General features: G+C 34.7%; 1 protein-coding gene across 5 annotated transcripts in view; it reads right to left on the bottom strand.

The window, feature by feature from the left end:
- Scn9a (sodium voltage-gated channel alpha subunit 9) overlaps window positions 1-15,918 on the bottom strand; it is an 82,947-nt gene that overhangs the window by 61,429 nt on the left and 5,600 nt on the right. For 3 of the 5 annotated variants that reach the window (XM_076866427.2, XM_076866429.2, XM_076866428.2), the window contains exons 6-8: window positions 15,023-15,235; window positions 2,863-2,926; window positions 1,552-1,693 (exon numbers count right to left, since the gene is read on the bottom strand). In XM_076866427.2, coding sequence (XP_076722542.2) covers window positions 1,552-1,693; window positions 2,863-2,926; window positions 15,023-15,235 — 419 coding nt within the window. Of the gene's footprint in view, window positions 1-1,551; window positions 1,694-2,862; window positions 2,927-8,305; window positions 8,325-13,346; window positions 13,351-13,409; window positions 13,439-15,014; window positions 15,236-15,918 lie in introns of all 5 variants that reach the window. The other 2 variants (XM_076866426.2, XM_076866425.2) reach the window with 1 other exon arrangement.

Below are 15,918 nucleotides of genomic sequence, written 5' to 3'. Positions count from 1 at the left end.
ATTACTTAAAAAATTAGCTCCTATGCTTACTTTTAAATTTTGAGAGTAGATAAAATTTAAGGTACCTTTTATTGTTAAAATCCTATCTTTTCTTTCTTTAACATGAATTATTAATGGTAGTGTTTAATGTTAATACATGACAGGTCACCTTACTGAATAAATCTATCATAGGTATTTATTTCAATACCTAACATTCTTGTTAATAATTTTAAAATGCACTATACTTTTATCATATTTTATATTTTTAAATTAATTCAAAATGGAGAAACAGTTATTAAATGAAAAAAAGTCTCCCTCTCAAATTTCTGATGCCAAGTTAACTCAATTCCTTTTTCTAACAGTTTACTTTTATCAATTTATTCTCTCAAGTAAATTCCTAGTTGTAGGTTTGTTAGGTCAAGTAGTATATTCATTTTACTCTTTATAGAAATTCCCATGTGAGCTTCTCAGTGGTCACCAGTGATATGAGAAAAAACCTACTTTACCTTAAATAATAGAATTTGTCTCTCTTTTGATCTCCTTTTAATTTTTTTAAAAAATTTTGTCATTCTGAGAGGCAAAAAATTACAAGTCACTATTGTGTTTCTTTGATTTTGAGTAAGGTGACCTCTTTTTGCATAGTTAAAAATATCAGAGCCAGGTATAGTGATGCACTCCTAGAGTCCCAATGACTCCAGAAGCTGAAGCAAAAGGAATGTTAGAGCCTAGAATTTCAAGGACAGTCTGGCAATATAGCAAGACCCCCATCTCAAAAAAAGAAAAAGAAAAAAAGAAAAATCATTTTCAGTACTTTTTATTTCTTATGAAGTGTATTTTCATCATTTCTATATTTATTCATAATATTCTCAGAAATTAAATAAATATAAAACTGTCCAAAAAAATCTGTGGAAGTTCTGAGAAAAGAGATTTGTTGTTATTTATTTTACAGAATAATCATTTCAGTCTCTTTCCTTTGTGTTTGGCTGCTGATAATATATAAATAAGTGGCTAGAATCCACAACTCCAAGAGGTTCACCCTGAAGTAAGAGGAGATAAACATGTAAATGAACAATTTTAGTAGTAGAGACTGATGATTTCAAGTGAAGGCTATAAAAGAAGCCATTGGAGTCTAGAGGAGAGAGAAATGGACTTGGGAGAGGAAAATTTAGAGAAGGGAATTGGATCTCTAATTATAAATAGGAGTTCAAAAACTAAAACATGGTGGACACATGAGCAGAGGAGATTTCATGTGTTCAAGAACACCCCAAGCATGAGATGAAAGCAGTGCATACAAGGAGTGGATTGAGAGAAGAATATAGAATGTTTTCTGCTGTTTTTCTGGGATTACATGGAAAAGATACCAAATATGCTTAGAAAAGATGAGAAAAATATGATTCAAGAGGAATCTGCTCTAATAGTGTTGAAAGTAAAACTTTTTTAAATTTTAGTAATAAACAGAAGAGTTTTTCTATTCTCAACAGAATTAAAGCAAAACTTGTATTATAAGACTGGTATACAATATATACTAGATTTTTATGTCATTCAAAAATGCACGTCTTTCTGGGCACCCACCTGTTGGTAAAGGTTTTCCCAGTAATCCTGGGTCATTAGCCGAAATAAGGCTAAGAAGGCCCAGCTGAAAGTGTCAAAGCTTGTGTAGCCATAATCAGGGTTTCTGCCAGCCTTCACACAGGAGTATCCCTCTGGACACTGACTATACGTGAAAAAGAATTTGACAGGTTAGAGTGTGTTCAGCATGCAAACCACAGCGCACTTTACAAAAGTCACCTACCCAAGGTTTCTTTTATGGGGACAATATTGTGTGATGACTAAGAACATGTGATTTGGAATCTGGAATAACATGAGTAAAAACCCCACCCTATTATTTACTAGTTGATGACTTTGCCAAAGCACCTAAATTCTCAAAGACAGAGTTCCCTCTTTCTGTGAAAACAGAATAATAGCACAGAACACAGAAAGGATAACACTGGTTTTAAATTTAACGAAGATACAGTGTGCAGAATACTTAGCCTACTTCCTGTACATAGAAAGCATTTAATAAATGGTGGCTGCCATTAGCAGCAGCAGCAGCATCATTGGTGGCAAAATTTGGAAACTTTCACCAGATGTTATATAATAGTGCCTGGGTGAATAAAGATTGATGAAGGCCTTTGCCAAAACTGCTTCCCCTCAAATTATTCTTAGAATAAATTAGAATCAATAATAGTCAAAATATATCAATTAAGTTCATAAAAATTAGTAGCTTTAAGACTTTCTCCTTCTAAAATTGGTGGTTTGGCTTCCATGATGCCATAGTATACATATGTGTTCTGAGGTCTGGGAGGAGCAGCAACATCTTCTTTATTTCTATGTTCTCAGTGTGCACAGCAACAGATGAAGAGCTATCTAGACAAAAGTAAGAGCAGCAACAAATGTCCTACTGCAAAATGAAATTGGCATATGTGTATAAATAAGAGGTTCTTAATTTTTTTTTACCCAAGCCTATGGGATTCTTTTCTATAGAAAGACAAAAAAACTATACTTCATTACCCACAAGCTATGTTTAACTAGAGAATGAATAGAACTTTGGGGCTGTTAAGAAACATTGATTTTGTCACTCTTCTTTGAAGAAAGGCTTGAAACTATTCAGCCCACTTTCCATGCGGTTATTGGGAAGTGATTCCTTTCTATTTTTACATAAAAAAAATATAAAAATTGTATTTTGTTTTAATTCAAGCATAGCTTTTAAGATTGCTTTCAGGAATATGCATTAATTATAAACATTGAAAGCAATATAAGAATCAAAGTTTCTGGTCAGTAAATTGAACATGTTTTTTCTTCTTTTGCAGCATTTAGACTAGAGACAAAACAAATATTACATACCCTGAATCTGTGCTGAAACCACAAAGGAGAGCATCTTTGGATCCCTCCAAGTAATAAAAATATTCTGTTTAGGAAGAATTTAAATAGAATGTTACAGAGTGTAAGCTTTAATTGTGATATAACAGGTAAATTAATAAATATAGACACACATACACATATCCAGGCTCGATCCCAAGCAATGAGTAACAATTTACTGATTATATTTTCATATATGCTCCCTCAAATATTTACTTCATATATGCCAGTCAGTGAATATGACAAAAAGATCGCCAAATAACACTTAACAGATAAATAAATAAGTATACATGGTACTTTCAGATAGTGATAAAAGCTCTAAACAAAATAAATTAAGACCATATGATGAGCTATGGTCAGGGAAGAGGTTTTTAAGGTGTTGGCATTTGAACAGAGACCTAAATGTGACAAAGAAGCTGGCAATGCAGAAAAGAGGCATAAAGGGTATAATGATAGGTATGAAATGGAAAATTTGCATTTATTTCTCCAAATCTTTCTCTCTACCCAAATGGGTAGGGACAAGGCATGAGGAAAGGCTCTGAGGCCAAGATGAAATCAGTGTGTAAAAGAACCAGTAAGATGGCCCTATTGCAATGAGTGGGGGTACCGGTACACACAGGGACCAGATTGTGTAGCACTCTGCTTATCACAATATGCCTACAACTCAGAGAACAGCTGTGGATATACAGAGGAGGGATGGAAATACGGTGGACAGAACTGCTGATGGAGTGTGTGGGGTGCGTGCAAGAGAGAGGACTTGGTGACATGGTGGTGCAGTTACTGAGATGAGGATCTCTGGAGAAAAAGCTCTGTTTTAGCCATGCCTAGTTTGAGATGATCATTAAGAATTAAACTCTGTTTTTCAGGTAGGGAGTTTGATGAGAAGCTGGAGGCCACTAGAGCTGTCCAAGGTGCATCATTATCAAGGAGATGGTCTTCAAAGTCAGGGGATTTGAGGAGTTTATCCAGAGAGTAGGTGTAGGGGAGGAAGGGGAAGAAAGGGAAAGGAGAGTGGGTAGGGGAGGGAGAGAAAAAGGAAGGAGAGAAGGGAGCTCTTAATTGAGTCCCAAAATACTGTAGAAGAGGCAAAGGATCAGCAAAGCAGTACTATAAATGAACAATTATTTTTTTCTGAAATTATCTTATTGTTCATTCCCCAACCAATGTTTATTTAAGACCCACTCATTTCTAGGCATTGAAGTTCTAACAGTGAAATAAATGCAAATTTTCCACTTCGTAACTTTCATGATACACTTTATGCCTATTTTTGGTAGTAAAGGGTCTCCTATTGGCTTCAAAGCTTTGCCATCACTCCAAAATATTTGTTCTTTTAAATACAAGTCAAACTTCCTATTTCATTCAAGTTGAAGGGAAAAAAATGCTATTATGAGGGAACTTAGTGTAAAAATGAAATTAAGACGTTGAAGTCAGATATTCTTGGATTTGAGTGTTGCTTCTACTCTTCCTATGAAAGTGAATTATCTTTAAGCCTTCAAGCCTTGGGTGCTGTAAAATGTGGTTGATGATACCTACTTTATAGAGTTGTTGAATAGTTTAAGTAGGATACAATATGTAAAGCAATATCAGAAAGCCACACATCCTATATTAGTCATTCAAGGAGAGGAACATTTATTACTAAACTGTTAATCCAGTTTCAGATAGGACTAGGTTACTTACTCCTCATTGCTGTTTTACTTATGCAAATTAAACAGTAAAGTCTTTTAGTCTGAAGTGGAAATTTAAGCCAGAATATGCATAAACATCTTTTTTTTTTTTTTTTTTTTTTTTGGTGTGGGGGGGTCCTGTGCCTCAGGGTAGATGGGCCTGGAAGCTTGAGGATAGGAGAGTCTAAGATGCAGACTTGTCTTACGTAAACCTCCAAGACTTTTCACTAAGGAAGGAATACTTGGAGTAATCCTTTAAGCTAATGGTTATTGTTCGCCAATCATAGAGAAGCTGCAGTACAGGAATGGGCTCTAGAGCTACTTGTACTAGCAGGCTGCCAGGCTGCCATATTTGACTCAGTATAAGAATGATGAAAGGTGAAGCAATGCAATTGGCTCACTCAGGTCTTATAGAACACGTCACAATAACTTCTAAACAAGTAGACATGAAATTGTTAGAATAATTGGCCTCTGGAGAATTTAATTTTAATATCTAAAGAAACGGGGAAAATGGAATGCAAAAAAAAAATCAAACTCTGTACACACAAAGAAAGGATGACTTTGAAAGATAAAGATTGAATCATGACTCAATTAATTTCACTACTAGATAGCAGATTTCAAACTATACTACAGAGCAATAGTAACAAAAACAGCATGGTACTGGTACCAAAACAGGCGGGTGGACCAATGGTACAAAATAGAGGACACAGAGACTAATCCACAAAATTACAACTATCTTATATTTGATAAAGGGGCTAAAAGCATGCAATGGAGGAAGGATAGCATCTTCAACAAATGGTGCTGGGAAAACTGGAAATCCATATGCAACAAAATGAAACTGAATCCCCTTCTCTCACCATGCACAAAAGTTAACTCAAAATGGATCAAGGAGCTAGATATCAAATCAGAGACTCTGCGTCTGATAGAAGAAAAAGTTGGCTCCCATCTACATATTGTGGGGCAGGGCTCCAAATTCCTTAATAGGACACCCATAGCACAAGAGTTAATCACAAGAATCAACAAATGGGACTTACTTAAACTAAAAAGTTTTTTCTCAGCAAGAGAAACAATAAAATAGGTAAATAGGGAGCCTACATCATGGGAACAAATTTTTACTCCTCACACTTCAGATAGAGCCCTAATATCCAGAGTGTACAAAGAACTCAAAAAATTAAACAATAAGATAACAAATAACCCAATCAGCAAATGGTCCAAGGACCTGAACAGACATTTCTCAGAGGAGGACATACAATCAATCAACAAGTACATGAAAAAATGCTCACCATCTCTAGCAGTCAGAGAAATGCAAATCAAAACCACCCTAAGATACCATCTCACTCCAGTAAGATTGGTAGCCATTATGAAGTCAAATAGCAACAAGTCTGGCGAGGATGTGGGGAAAAGGGTACACTTGTACATTGCTGGTGGGACTGCAAATTGGTGCGGCCAATTTGGAAAGCAGTATGGAGATTCCTGGGAAAGCTAGGAATGGAACCACCATTTGACCCTGCTATTGCCCTTCTCGGACTATTTCCTGAAGACCTTAAAAGAGCGTACTACAGGGATACTGCCACAACGATATTCATAGCAGCACAATTCACAATAGCTAGACTGTGGAACCAACACAGATGCCCTTCACTAGATGAATGGATAAAAAAATGTGGCATTTATACACAATGGAGTATTACTCTGCACTAAAACATGACGAAATCATGGAATTTGCAGGGAAATGGATTGCATTAGAGCAGATTATGCTAAGTGAAGCTAGCCAATCCCTAAAAAACAAATGCCAAATGTCATCTTTGATATAAGGAGAGCAACTAAGATCAGAATAGGGAGGAAGAGCATGAGAAGAAGATCACCATTAAACAGGGTCGAGAGGGGGGAGGGAAAGAGAGAGAGAAGGGAAATTGAATGGTAAAGGAAGGAGACCCTCATTGTTATACAAAATTACATATAAGAGGAAGTGAGGGGAAAGGGGAAAAAAAACAAGAGAGAGAAATGAATTACAGTAGATGGGGTAGAGAGAGAAGATGGGAGGGGAGGGGAGGGGAGGGGAGGGGGGATAGTAGAGGATAGGAAGGGCAGCAGAATACAACAGACACTAGTATGGCAATATGTAAATAAGTGGATGTAGAACCGATGTGAATCTGCAATATGTATACAGGGTAAAAATGGGAGTTCATAATCTGCTTGAATCAAATGTATGAAATATGATATGTCAAGAGCTTTGTAATGTTTTGAACAACTAATAATAAAAAAAAAGAAAAAAATAATTTCACTACTAGTCTACGCTGAGAATTGAAAACATAAGTCCACACAATAACTGGTACATGAATGTTCATTATAGCCTCAAAAGGGAAAAATGTCTGTCAACTGGTAAATATAAACAAAATATAGTATATTCTCAAAATGACATATTAAAGTATTATAATAAAAAGAAATGAATTGTGAGGCTGAGGATATAGCTCAGTTGGTAGACAGCTTGCCTCACATGCACAAGGCCCTGGGTTCAATCCCCAGCACTACAGAAAAAAAACAAAAACAAAAACAACCAAACAAATCAAGCAATGAATTGTGGAAATGTGCTACAACATGGGTGAACTTTGAAACATGCTAGGTGAAAGAAAGGATAGCAAAAGCCAAATATTTTTTTATTTCATCTGTGTTTCACGTACAGAATAAGTAAATCCAGAGACAGAACCCAGCTTAGTATTTTTCAAGGCCAAGAGGCAAAAGAGAATGGGGAATGACTATGAATGGATACTGGGTTTCTTTTGGAGAGATAAAAATATTTCACATCAGTGGTGAGGTTTGCACAATTCCACAAATGTGGTTGAAAAAGGAATTGTACATTTTAGAAAGGGGAATTTTATGGTACATGAATTATTTTCTCAAGTCTATTTTAAGAAGACAATGCAGTATAATAGCAAAGGTTGTAGAATTCCTCACATGTGTGAGGAATTAAGAGAGAATTACAAAACTTACTGTAACAAAAATCTAAAATTGTTAAATACTCTAGTCAAATTTTACGGAAATATTCTATTAATTGCAGGATCAGTAGAGCAAAATGGCAAAACATATTCTATGGTTAGGTCTATCTGCCCTTGCTTAGAAAAGCAGCTTGGAATAAATGTTGGGCTTTGGGAGGTGGAGGGTATGTTTTCCAGTCAAGAACCAATAAGACAACTCTGAAAAAACTAGTGCTGAGGAGCAGATTGGGGTAGAGAGTCCTCAAATGATACTCTGCATTCTGTGAGATAAAGTCCCTGAAGAAAAGAGCTATAGATGGAGACAAGAAAAAAAAAAGTAAGTGAAAATCAGCATTGTGGTTTCTGCAAAAACTTTCTCTATTAAATGTCAAACACTGAGAAAATAATAGCAACACAAATCCCACTTTAACCCCATAGAACCACATTATATTAATGTATGACACTGAAAATTTAGCTACAAACTACAATTGAATCTTGCTTTCATCTATAGGAGCAAGAAGGGTGTTTGATAAGCATTGAAGTAGATGGTAAGTAACATCAAGGGAAATCTATATATTGCACATTTTTAAACAAAAGTCTAGACAATGAGTTTATTTATTTGATAATGGATTTTTAAAAACACCTCTGAAAAGGTTTTGCTATAGGAACAAGAAAACAATATCGATTATATTCAGGCTTCCTATGTAGGTTGCCTTTACCATTATAATTCTTTGATTTCTTCAGTAATGCCAATTCACTTACCTCAGCACTATGCATGATCTAGCAACTGACTCTTGAGTTCAATTCTTTCCTTGTCCAGATTAAACCCATGGGCGCTCATTATCATCATTCCCTTAATAACCTCACCTTCTATGCATCTTTGTGTTTATCATGCTAACCTGGCAGAACCACAACCTACACATAATCTGGCACCCATAATTTTCATGTTTGCTTCAAAATGACTGAATATTGGAGGAGAAAATTCTTCCAACCAAATGAATGGTTTTATTTTGAATAGATGATTTTAATATCAAATTGTCATTCAAAATAATTTCAATTTCCCATTTCTTAATATGATCATTCAGTTCATTTCCTCAAATCCTTTTGTAGATTTCTTCTCTTCCTTTTTGCACTCTTAGCCAATGACTCCATTTTATACTTCATTAGGGAAATAAAAGCTCTTGGGTTTAAATTTAATTGTCTTTCAATAACTCTACAGCCTACCCCACCATCTGTCTTTCTGCTTCAGCAGAGATATCTTTCCTCAGCTCTGTTACTTTCTCAAGGCCTTGATTTTGCCTATCTCCTGAATTAATCCATATATTAATAGTCTTTCATTTATACTAGAGAATTTCCAGTCAAAACCCATATTTAAAAAAAAAAAAAATGCTAGCCATTGCCCCATTATTTAAATGCCCTTTACAATCAAATTTCTTGAAAGTGTTGTCTATACATACTATCCTTTCTTATTTTTGACCTCATTCACCTCTGTCACTGTCTCAGTCTGACCTTGTGCCTCAGCAACTCCCCCAATTTTCTCATGCAATGCTCTGTTCACTTCCAGAGCAGAGTTAAGGTCACTAAGATTTAATAATTCTAATATATAAGTAGAATTACTAGAAATAGGAAGAAAACAACTCTATATGCACGTATATGAGGAAGGTAAGTTTTACTTTGGGTAGGGAAAAGCTATAAGATTGTGAATAGGGGCTGGGGATGTGGCTCAAGTGGTAGTGCGCTCGCCTGGCATGCGTGCGGCCCGGGTTCCATTCTCAGCACCACGTACAAAAAAAGATGTTGTGTCTGCCGATAACTAAAAAATAAAATCAAAAAATTCTCTCTCTCTCTCTCTCTCTCTCTCTCTCTCTCTCTATCTATCTATCTATCTATCTCTCCTCTCTCACTCTCTCTTAAAAAAAAAAAAAAGATTGTGAATAGCTGCTTTGTTTTGTTAAGGAAGTAAGAGTGTAATCTTTGTCCTGAAGTCAAGTAACTGGTTATTTCAAAACAAGAAAGGTGAAAAGTATAGAACAAATAACTGAAGGATTGCACCAAGGTCAGATGTGCTATGGAAGATGAACTTTGTGAAAGAAATTGTATATGTGATCTAGTTGGATAAGATTAAGAGAATTATTTTGTAAGTTTTTCTAAAAATTTTTAGTATAAATATAAAAACTACACTGATACAAAATTAGAATTTGGTTTTCTCTGTTAAAACAACTAAGTTTTCTTGGGGTTTTTGTCCATTCTTAATAAGAAATTTTGAAAAAAAATTCTTCATCTTTTAGGTAATTGATCTAGGAAACCAAGATTCTGTGTTTTACCAAGATAATTCTATGTTATCAATCCTTACTGCATTTTTAGGCTTTTGATGGTTTAGAAAATTTGAGTCCTTTCTATTAAAAGACTTAATATTTTTCTATAACTATGTGATATTTTGTATTTCCTTTTGAAGTCTTTAAATTGTCACTCTGATTAAATGAATGACTATTGTTCATGTGATCTGTGTTTTAGACCTCTGTGTTAAATGTGGTCTCATGCAGAGCCTAGATGGACACTTGGTCTTGGCTATGTCCTTAAAGCTTCCATACTTAAGAGTTTTGCACTCCATGACTCATGGAATAGTTAAGATGATAAAAAAAAAACATATGAAATAATTGCTTAAGTGACTGTTCTAAAATTGCTAAAATGAATTAAAGCCAATGTCTGGATTATCAAACCCATGAACTTGTTAAGACAATAAAAACCTTGGGTGATACATTTCTGTCACCTATAGCATCATTTGAAAATTTATGAATGGATTTCTTCCAATTATCAACATAAATATTGGGCATATGAAAGTTTATCCACATAGGAAGGTCAATGCTGTAGCATAGCTAAAACGTTTTTAGAAGGTGTGGTTTCTCCATGAGGCATTCCTAGAGAAATCTCCAGTGATAGGGAAAACTTATTTAACTCAGAAGGTTACAAAATAGTTAAACGAGATATAATAAACATAATGGCATTAGGCAAAACTGAGAGGACTGACTGGATTGTCTTGGCTAAAAGTGTCCCTATTGGTCTTGATAGAGGTGAGATCTACCCCTAGTGGATTAAACCCTTATAAAATAATCACTTGAAGGTGTCTTCCCCTCACAGTACTACATGTATTTCCTGTTCTTACATAGAATTTGAACTGATTCAACATTACAAGGCTGTTATGTGTTATTCCAAAGCAAAGTATGACAACAGGGAATAAAAGCCCTTGGTGACAACAAGTGATGGCAGGCAAACCCTTCATGAGTTAGAACCCAGAGACTGGATCTTTTCAAAGTAGCAACAGAAGACGTTTGCCCTTGAGCCCTTTTGGAAGAGATCATACCAAGGTCTCCTCATCACCCCTACTGCAGCAAAACTTCATGGTTTCAATCTTGAACTCACATCTCTTAGCTTAAGAGGACCCTACTGTACATCCATTTGAGACCTGAAGATAAAACTAACCTTTTGAGATTCCTTCTCAGAAGCAGGTAACAACCTAGATGTGGAATGTTTTCTTGAGATGAATCCAGACTTTTCTTTTCTGTCATCATAAAAACTTTGCCCATTTCCTCTTTTCCCTGTGCTTACTTTCTGTTTGTGCTTGGCCAGATAATATCATAATTAAGACTTCATAATCAACAGCTTTTGTAGTGAATCTATCTAAATGTTGGATATGTCATGGAAATCCTAAATCCTTACATGAGCTTAAAAATTTTTCTAGTTCACCCTTTAACAAATTTCACTTGTATTCCAACTGTGACTATCTGTTTAAATTGCACTTTTAATCCTTTTTAATAAATTTTCATATTCTTGAATTCAGATTCTTTGTGTAAATGTGAAAATAGGTAAAATCTATAGTGAAGAATATATAGCTAAATTATACCAGAAATTAAGTAAGAAAAGCAACAAAGAGAACTTGAAAGTTTGTAAGCAAATGTATAAATCTAATCCCTTAATTGATGGTAGCCTCCAACCATGCAACAATTATATAATGGAGCCTTTGATAAATATCACTAGGTCTTGCCTACTGCTGACTCCTAATGTTCAATGCACCCACAGGGAACAGTCTCTTGTGCTCTTCAGAACATTTTTATCTGTGGAAGATTTAATGCTATCATGATCATTTAACCATATGCCAAGGCAACTTCCTGTCTCAATAAGTCACAAATAAGGGGCTAATGTGGGTTATTATGAATTCTAATGTTAGCACTGTCAAGTCATAATCAATTGCAAAGTAAACATTCTTCTTCACCTCTAATTTGCACAATGGATTAAACAGGAAATTTCCAGTAGGCATAAATCCCTCAAAATGGTCATCTTTTGGTAGAACATTCCTTTCCTGGTTTGACATAAATGTAAATAAGGTTATGATTTTAAATCAGTCTCAAACATTAACTATTATAACTGACTCTTGAAAAGACTACAGTTGCCCAGCAAACTTCTTTAAATTTTCTTACCAAAGTTATTTTAAATAATAGGATAGTTTTGAACTACATATTTACTGAAGAAGTAGTTAATATATCCTACTGCACTTTGCTAAATATATACGGTATGAAAGAAACTTGGTTTCAAGGCATCAACCAACTACTTGATTAAAGGAAGTAAATTTCTCTTCTAGCTAATTTTTTACATATTTGATTTTGATCAGTTCAGTTTGTGGGGGCTCCTGTTATGGAGTATTCTTCAATATCTTAATATTCTAATAGCCATGTAAAGTTTCTTTGGTGCTCTGAATATTCTCAAGAGTTTTAAATGCTCATATGCAGAAATCAATTATACATCAAATGGTCTCACTACAGTTAAAATATGAAAACAATAGAACATAAAGAAACATCCAGCAGACAAGACATGAAAAATATGAATTTCATACTGGGATCAAATAAGTTGGTTATTATGATGACAGAGAGCCATCAATGCCCAAGGTTTCAACCAAACTCTCAAAATTGGGAAGCTGACCAGAAGGAGGAAATTATTAAATTAAATTTGTCCTAAAGCTGCCTCCATACATAGGAAACTGCAACCTTGCTTAGTATGTAAACAAATTATAAACTAACTTCAGGGAACATTCTTATAACAAGTGATTGTGTTTTAGCCAATCATAGGCTGCCAATTTATCCAGTCTGCCAAGCTCTACCTAATTCAGCTCTTTCTGTATGTCACTTCCTTCTCCTGTCTATAAATAGTGCCTGCCTACATTATTGGGTACAGCTCTCTGAACCTCTCCTGTTCTGAATTCTGCCTGATTCACCAAACATTTTGCTCAGATAAATTCTGTTAAATTTATCCAAGTTTTTCTTTTAACAAATGTTTAAAAACATTCAAATTATAAACTCAGAATGGAATAAAGATTCAGAATAAAAGGAATGATAATGATACACTGTGAAAAAAGTTAAATTTAAATAAATGCTACAATTTCATAAAAAGTAATGTAAATATCAACAGTTATCCATCAGATACATTAGGTTTACAATATGTAAATTAAAAATAAAATTCTCTGGAAATTCAAAGTAGAATCCAATATCATATTTATAAAAATCAGACACTAGAAAAGTAGGTGTTATGGTTTGGATGTGAGGTGTCCCCCAAAAGCCCATGTGTGAGACAATGCAAGAAGATTTAGAAGAGAAATGATTGGATTCCAACAGCCTTAACCCAACCAGCAATTAATCTCCTGATGGGGATTAACTGAGTGGTGATTTAAGGCAGGTAGGGTGTGGCTGGAGGAGGGGGGTCTTTGGGAGCATGCCTTTGGGGTATATATTTTGTATCTGGAAAGTGGAGTCTCTTTGTGTTGCCTAATCATCATGCAAGCCACATCCCTTTACCACACTCCTCTGCCATATTGTTCTACCTCATCTTGAGCCCTGAGAAATGGAGCCAGCTGTCTATAGACTGAGATCTCTGAAACTGTGAGCCCCCAAATAAACGTTTCCTCCTCTAAAATCATTCTTGTCTTTTTAGTCACAGCAGCAAAATACAGACTAAAACAGTAGATGAAAATGAAAAAGAAAGAAAAGTGCCAAATTCCTAACGGAATGGTGGTATTAAAGGAAAATATATTGGTTACTTTTCTTATAAACCTTTAGCTTTCCTGTTTTCATCTTCTTTTTTCTGCCTTCTTCCCTGGATCAAATTAGCTATTAAATTTTATGTGTTCATGTGAGCATCAACATAGAGAAACACTATAGGTGTTAGAAAGTAAAATTTTAATTTCATTTTTACCTAATATTTATCAATAGTTTTTGTGAAATACACTGTCATAAGGAATAACTGTTCAGTGAATATGCAGTTCATGCTTTATATATGACACTCTAAAATATAATTCAGAATTAAGCAGACTCCAAGACAGAGCATACCATTTCCTGTTGTACCTACAGAATTAATTCTACTGAATTAATAGTTGATATGATACCATCAACCTATATTGTAAGCCATCATAAAAAGCTATAAAACTTATCACTGGTTATAAGAGTGGAATTGATAAAGCAGAGTAAACTGCTTTGCTTTAGACAAATCCATAGAAATATTACCAGGAGATGTGGGAGGTCACTCCTGGGCTATTTAGCATCTTAACTTGGACTTGAGCCAAGGAGATTTTGGTCTGACATTGCATGCTATTTTGTGGCCCCTCCCACTTAATGGATTACACAATGCTGGTGATCAGTGATCAGTCTTCCCTGGGACAGGAAGTAGCTCTGGAATTGGGTATGATCCATTGGGCCTGGACAGCCCACCTCCTGCCTTATTTGGTGAAGAAGGTTCTGTAAAAAACCTTTGAAGTTCCCTTGTATAAAAAAAAGGAAATTCGGCTTACTCCCTCTCTCTTCCCAGTGTGGAAGTTCAACCCCTAAGTCATAGAGCTGTCTTGCCCTCCCTTTTTAAAATTACTTTTGTATATAGTGTGATCCCCCAATCCCTATTCTTTTCTTAGAGCTTTATGTTGCAACTGGCCTGCTTCAGGTAGAGGAACTCCGACTCCACCACCCCCATAGGACATGGATGGGAAAGAGATAGATATTTTAATATTTGATTATTAATATTAGCACTTTTCTTATTATCTATGTCAATTATAATTAAAGTGTAAAATGTAATTTTATTATCAAATAATATATCAAATTATATAATAAATATTAGCATATGTTATAATAAAACTATAACATAAAATATATCATATATAGTTAGATGAAATGGCTAATATTATTAATTCATAGATATATTTATTTTTCTATAACAAATTGATTCTGTTTTATCTTACAGAAATTGAGAATTATGGAATTATCCCTGTTCCTATTGCCAGAACTGCTAGAAAGCTAAAAATCAGGCAGATTTATAAAAATCATATATACCATGATAAAAATTCACATTGTAGCAACTTTCTTTATATTCGAATGATTTTTAAATAATTAAAATTTAAGCAACATTTCATTGTTAAAAGAGAGCAATGCTTTTAGTATTATTTCAACCTTTTAACAACTACAGAGACATTCTTACTTTTCAAGTCTTCTTCATTCTCATATGTATTCATTATGCTTTCTAATGTTTCATTATTTTCAAGTTCATTCCGGAAACATTTATGCTTTAGGTTGCCCATGAACAGCTGCAGCCCAATTAGAGCAAACACGCTGAGGCAGAACACAGTCAAGATCATGACATCTGACAGCTTCTTCACAGACTGGATCAGGGCCCCTACAATGGTCTTCAGGCCTGTAAATAGAGAAAAAAGAATATGTTCATAATGACAAAACCTCTAAATGAAAAACAAAAACAAAACACCAGCTTTCCTAGAAATGCATGCACTCTATCAAGTCAATGATTTTAAGTTATCGAACTCAAAAAAAGACTACTAGCTCACAAGGGCAGATTTGACATTTTATGTATACCTTGTTTATACATAGAAAAGCAAATGATTAATAATAGCAAAATATTCCCAAGGAATATTTAAGATGTCTAATGAATAGTTTGGTTGCTCAAATCATATTCATTCTCACTAGTAACATAATTTTTGTAACTTATAATTCAAACCACTGGTCAAACAAACCATCTCTTTATAATGGCACCAAAACAAATAAGAAACTGCATTGCAGCACATAATGACAACTTAGAATGAACTCATTTTCAATTAAGAAATGGTTTGTTGAGAGAGATATAAAACAACTGTGTCATGCAATACCCCCATGCTGATGTTTCTTACTTATTTTTCAAAATATATGGGAGGCATTTAAAATTAATTGAAATTTTTCTTCCTGGAAAAGCAAATGGAAAGTGAGCCCTTAGACAGGAGGGAAAATTTCAAGTGGAGATGTGAGCCAAAGTGGTCATCTTCATTCTCCAACATCCATGCAACTGATTAAACTCAAAGGCTGACTTTTAATAGTGATTGTGGGAAA

This window comes from Callospermophilus lateralis, chromosome 9 (genome assembly GCF_048772815.1).
Source record: "Callospermophilus lateralis isolate mCalLat2 chromosome 9, mCalLat2.hap1, whole genome shotgun sequence".
Lineage (NCBI taxonomy): Eukaryota > Metazoa > Chordata > Mammalia > Rodentia > Sciuridae > Callospermophilus > Callospermophilus lateralis.
Note: the sequence above shows the minus strand (reverse complement) of the source record. Positions and strands in the feature narration are given on the sequence as shown.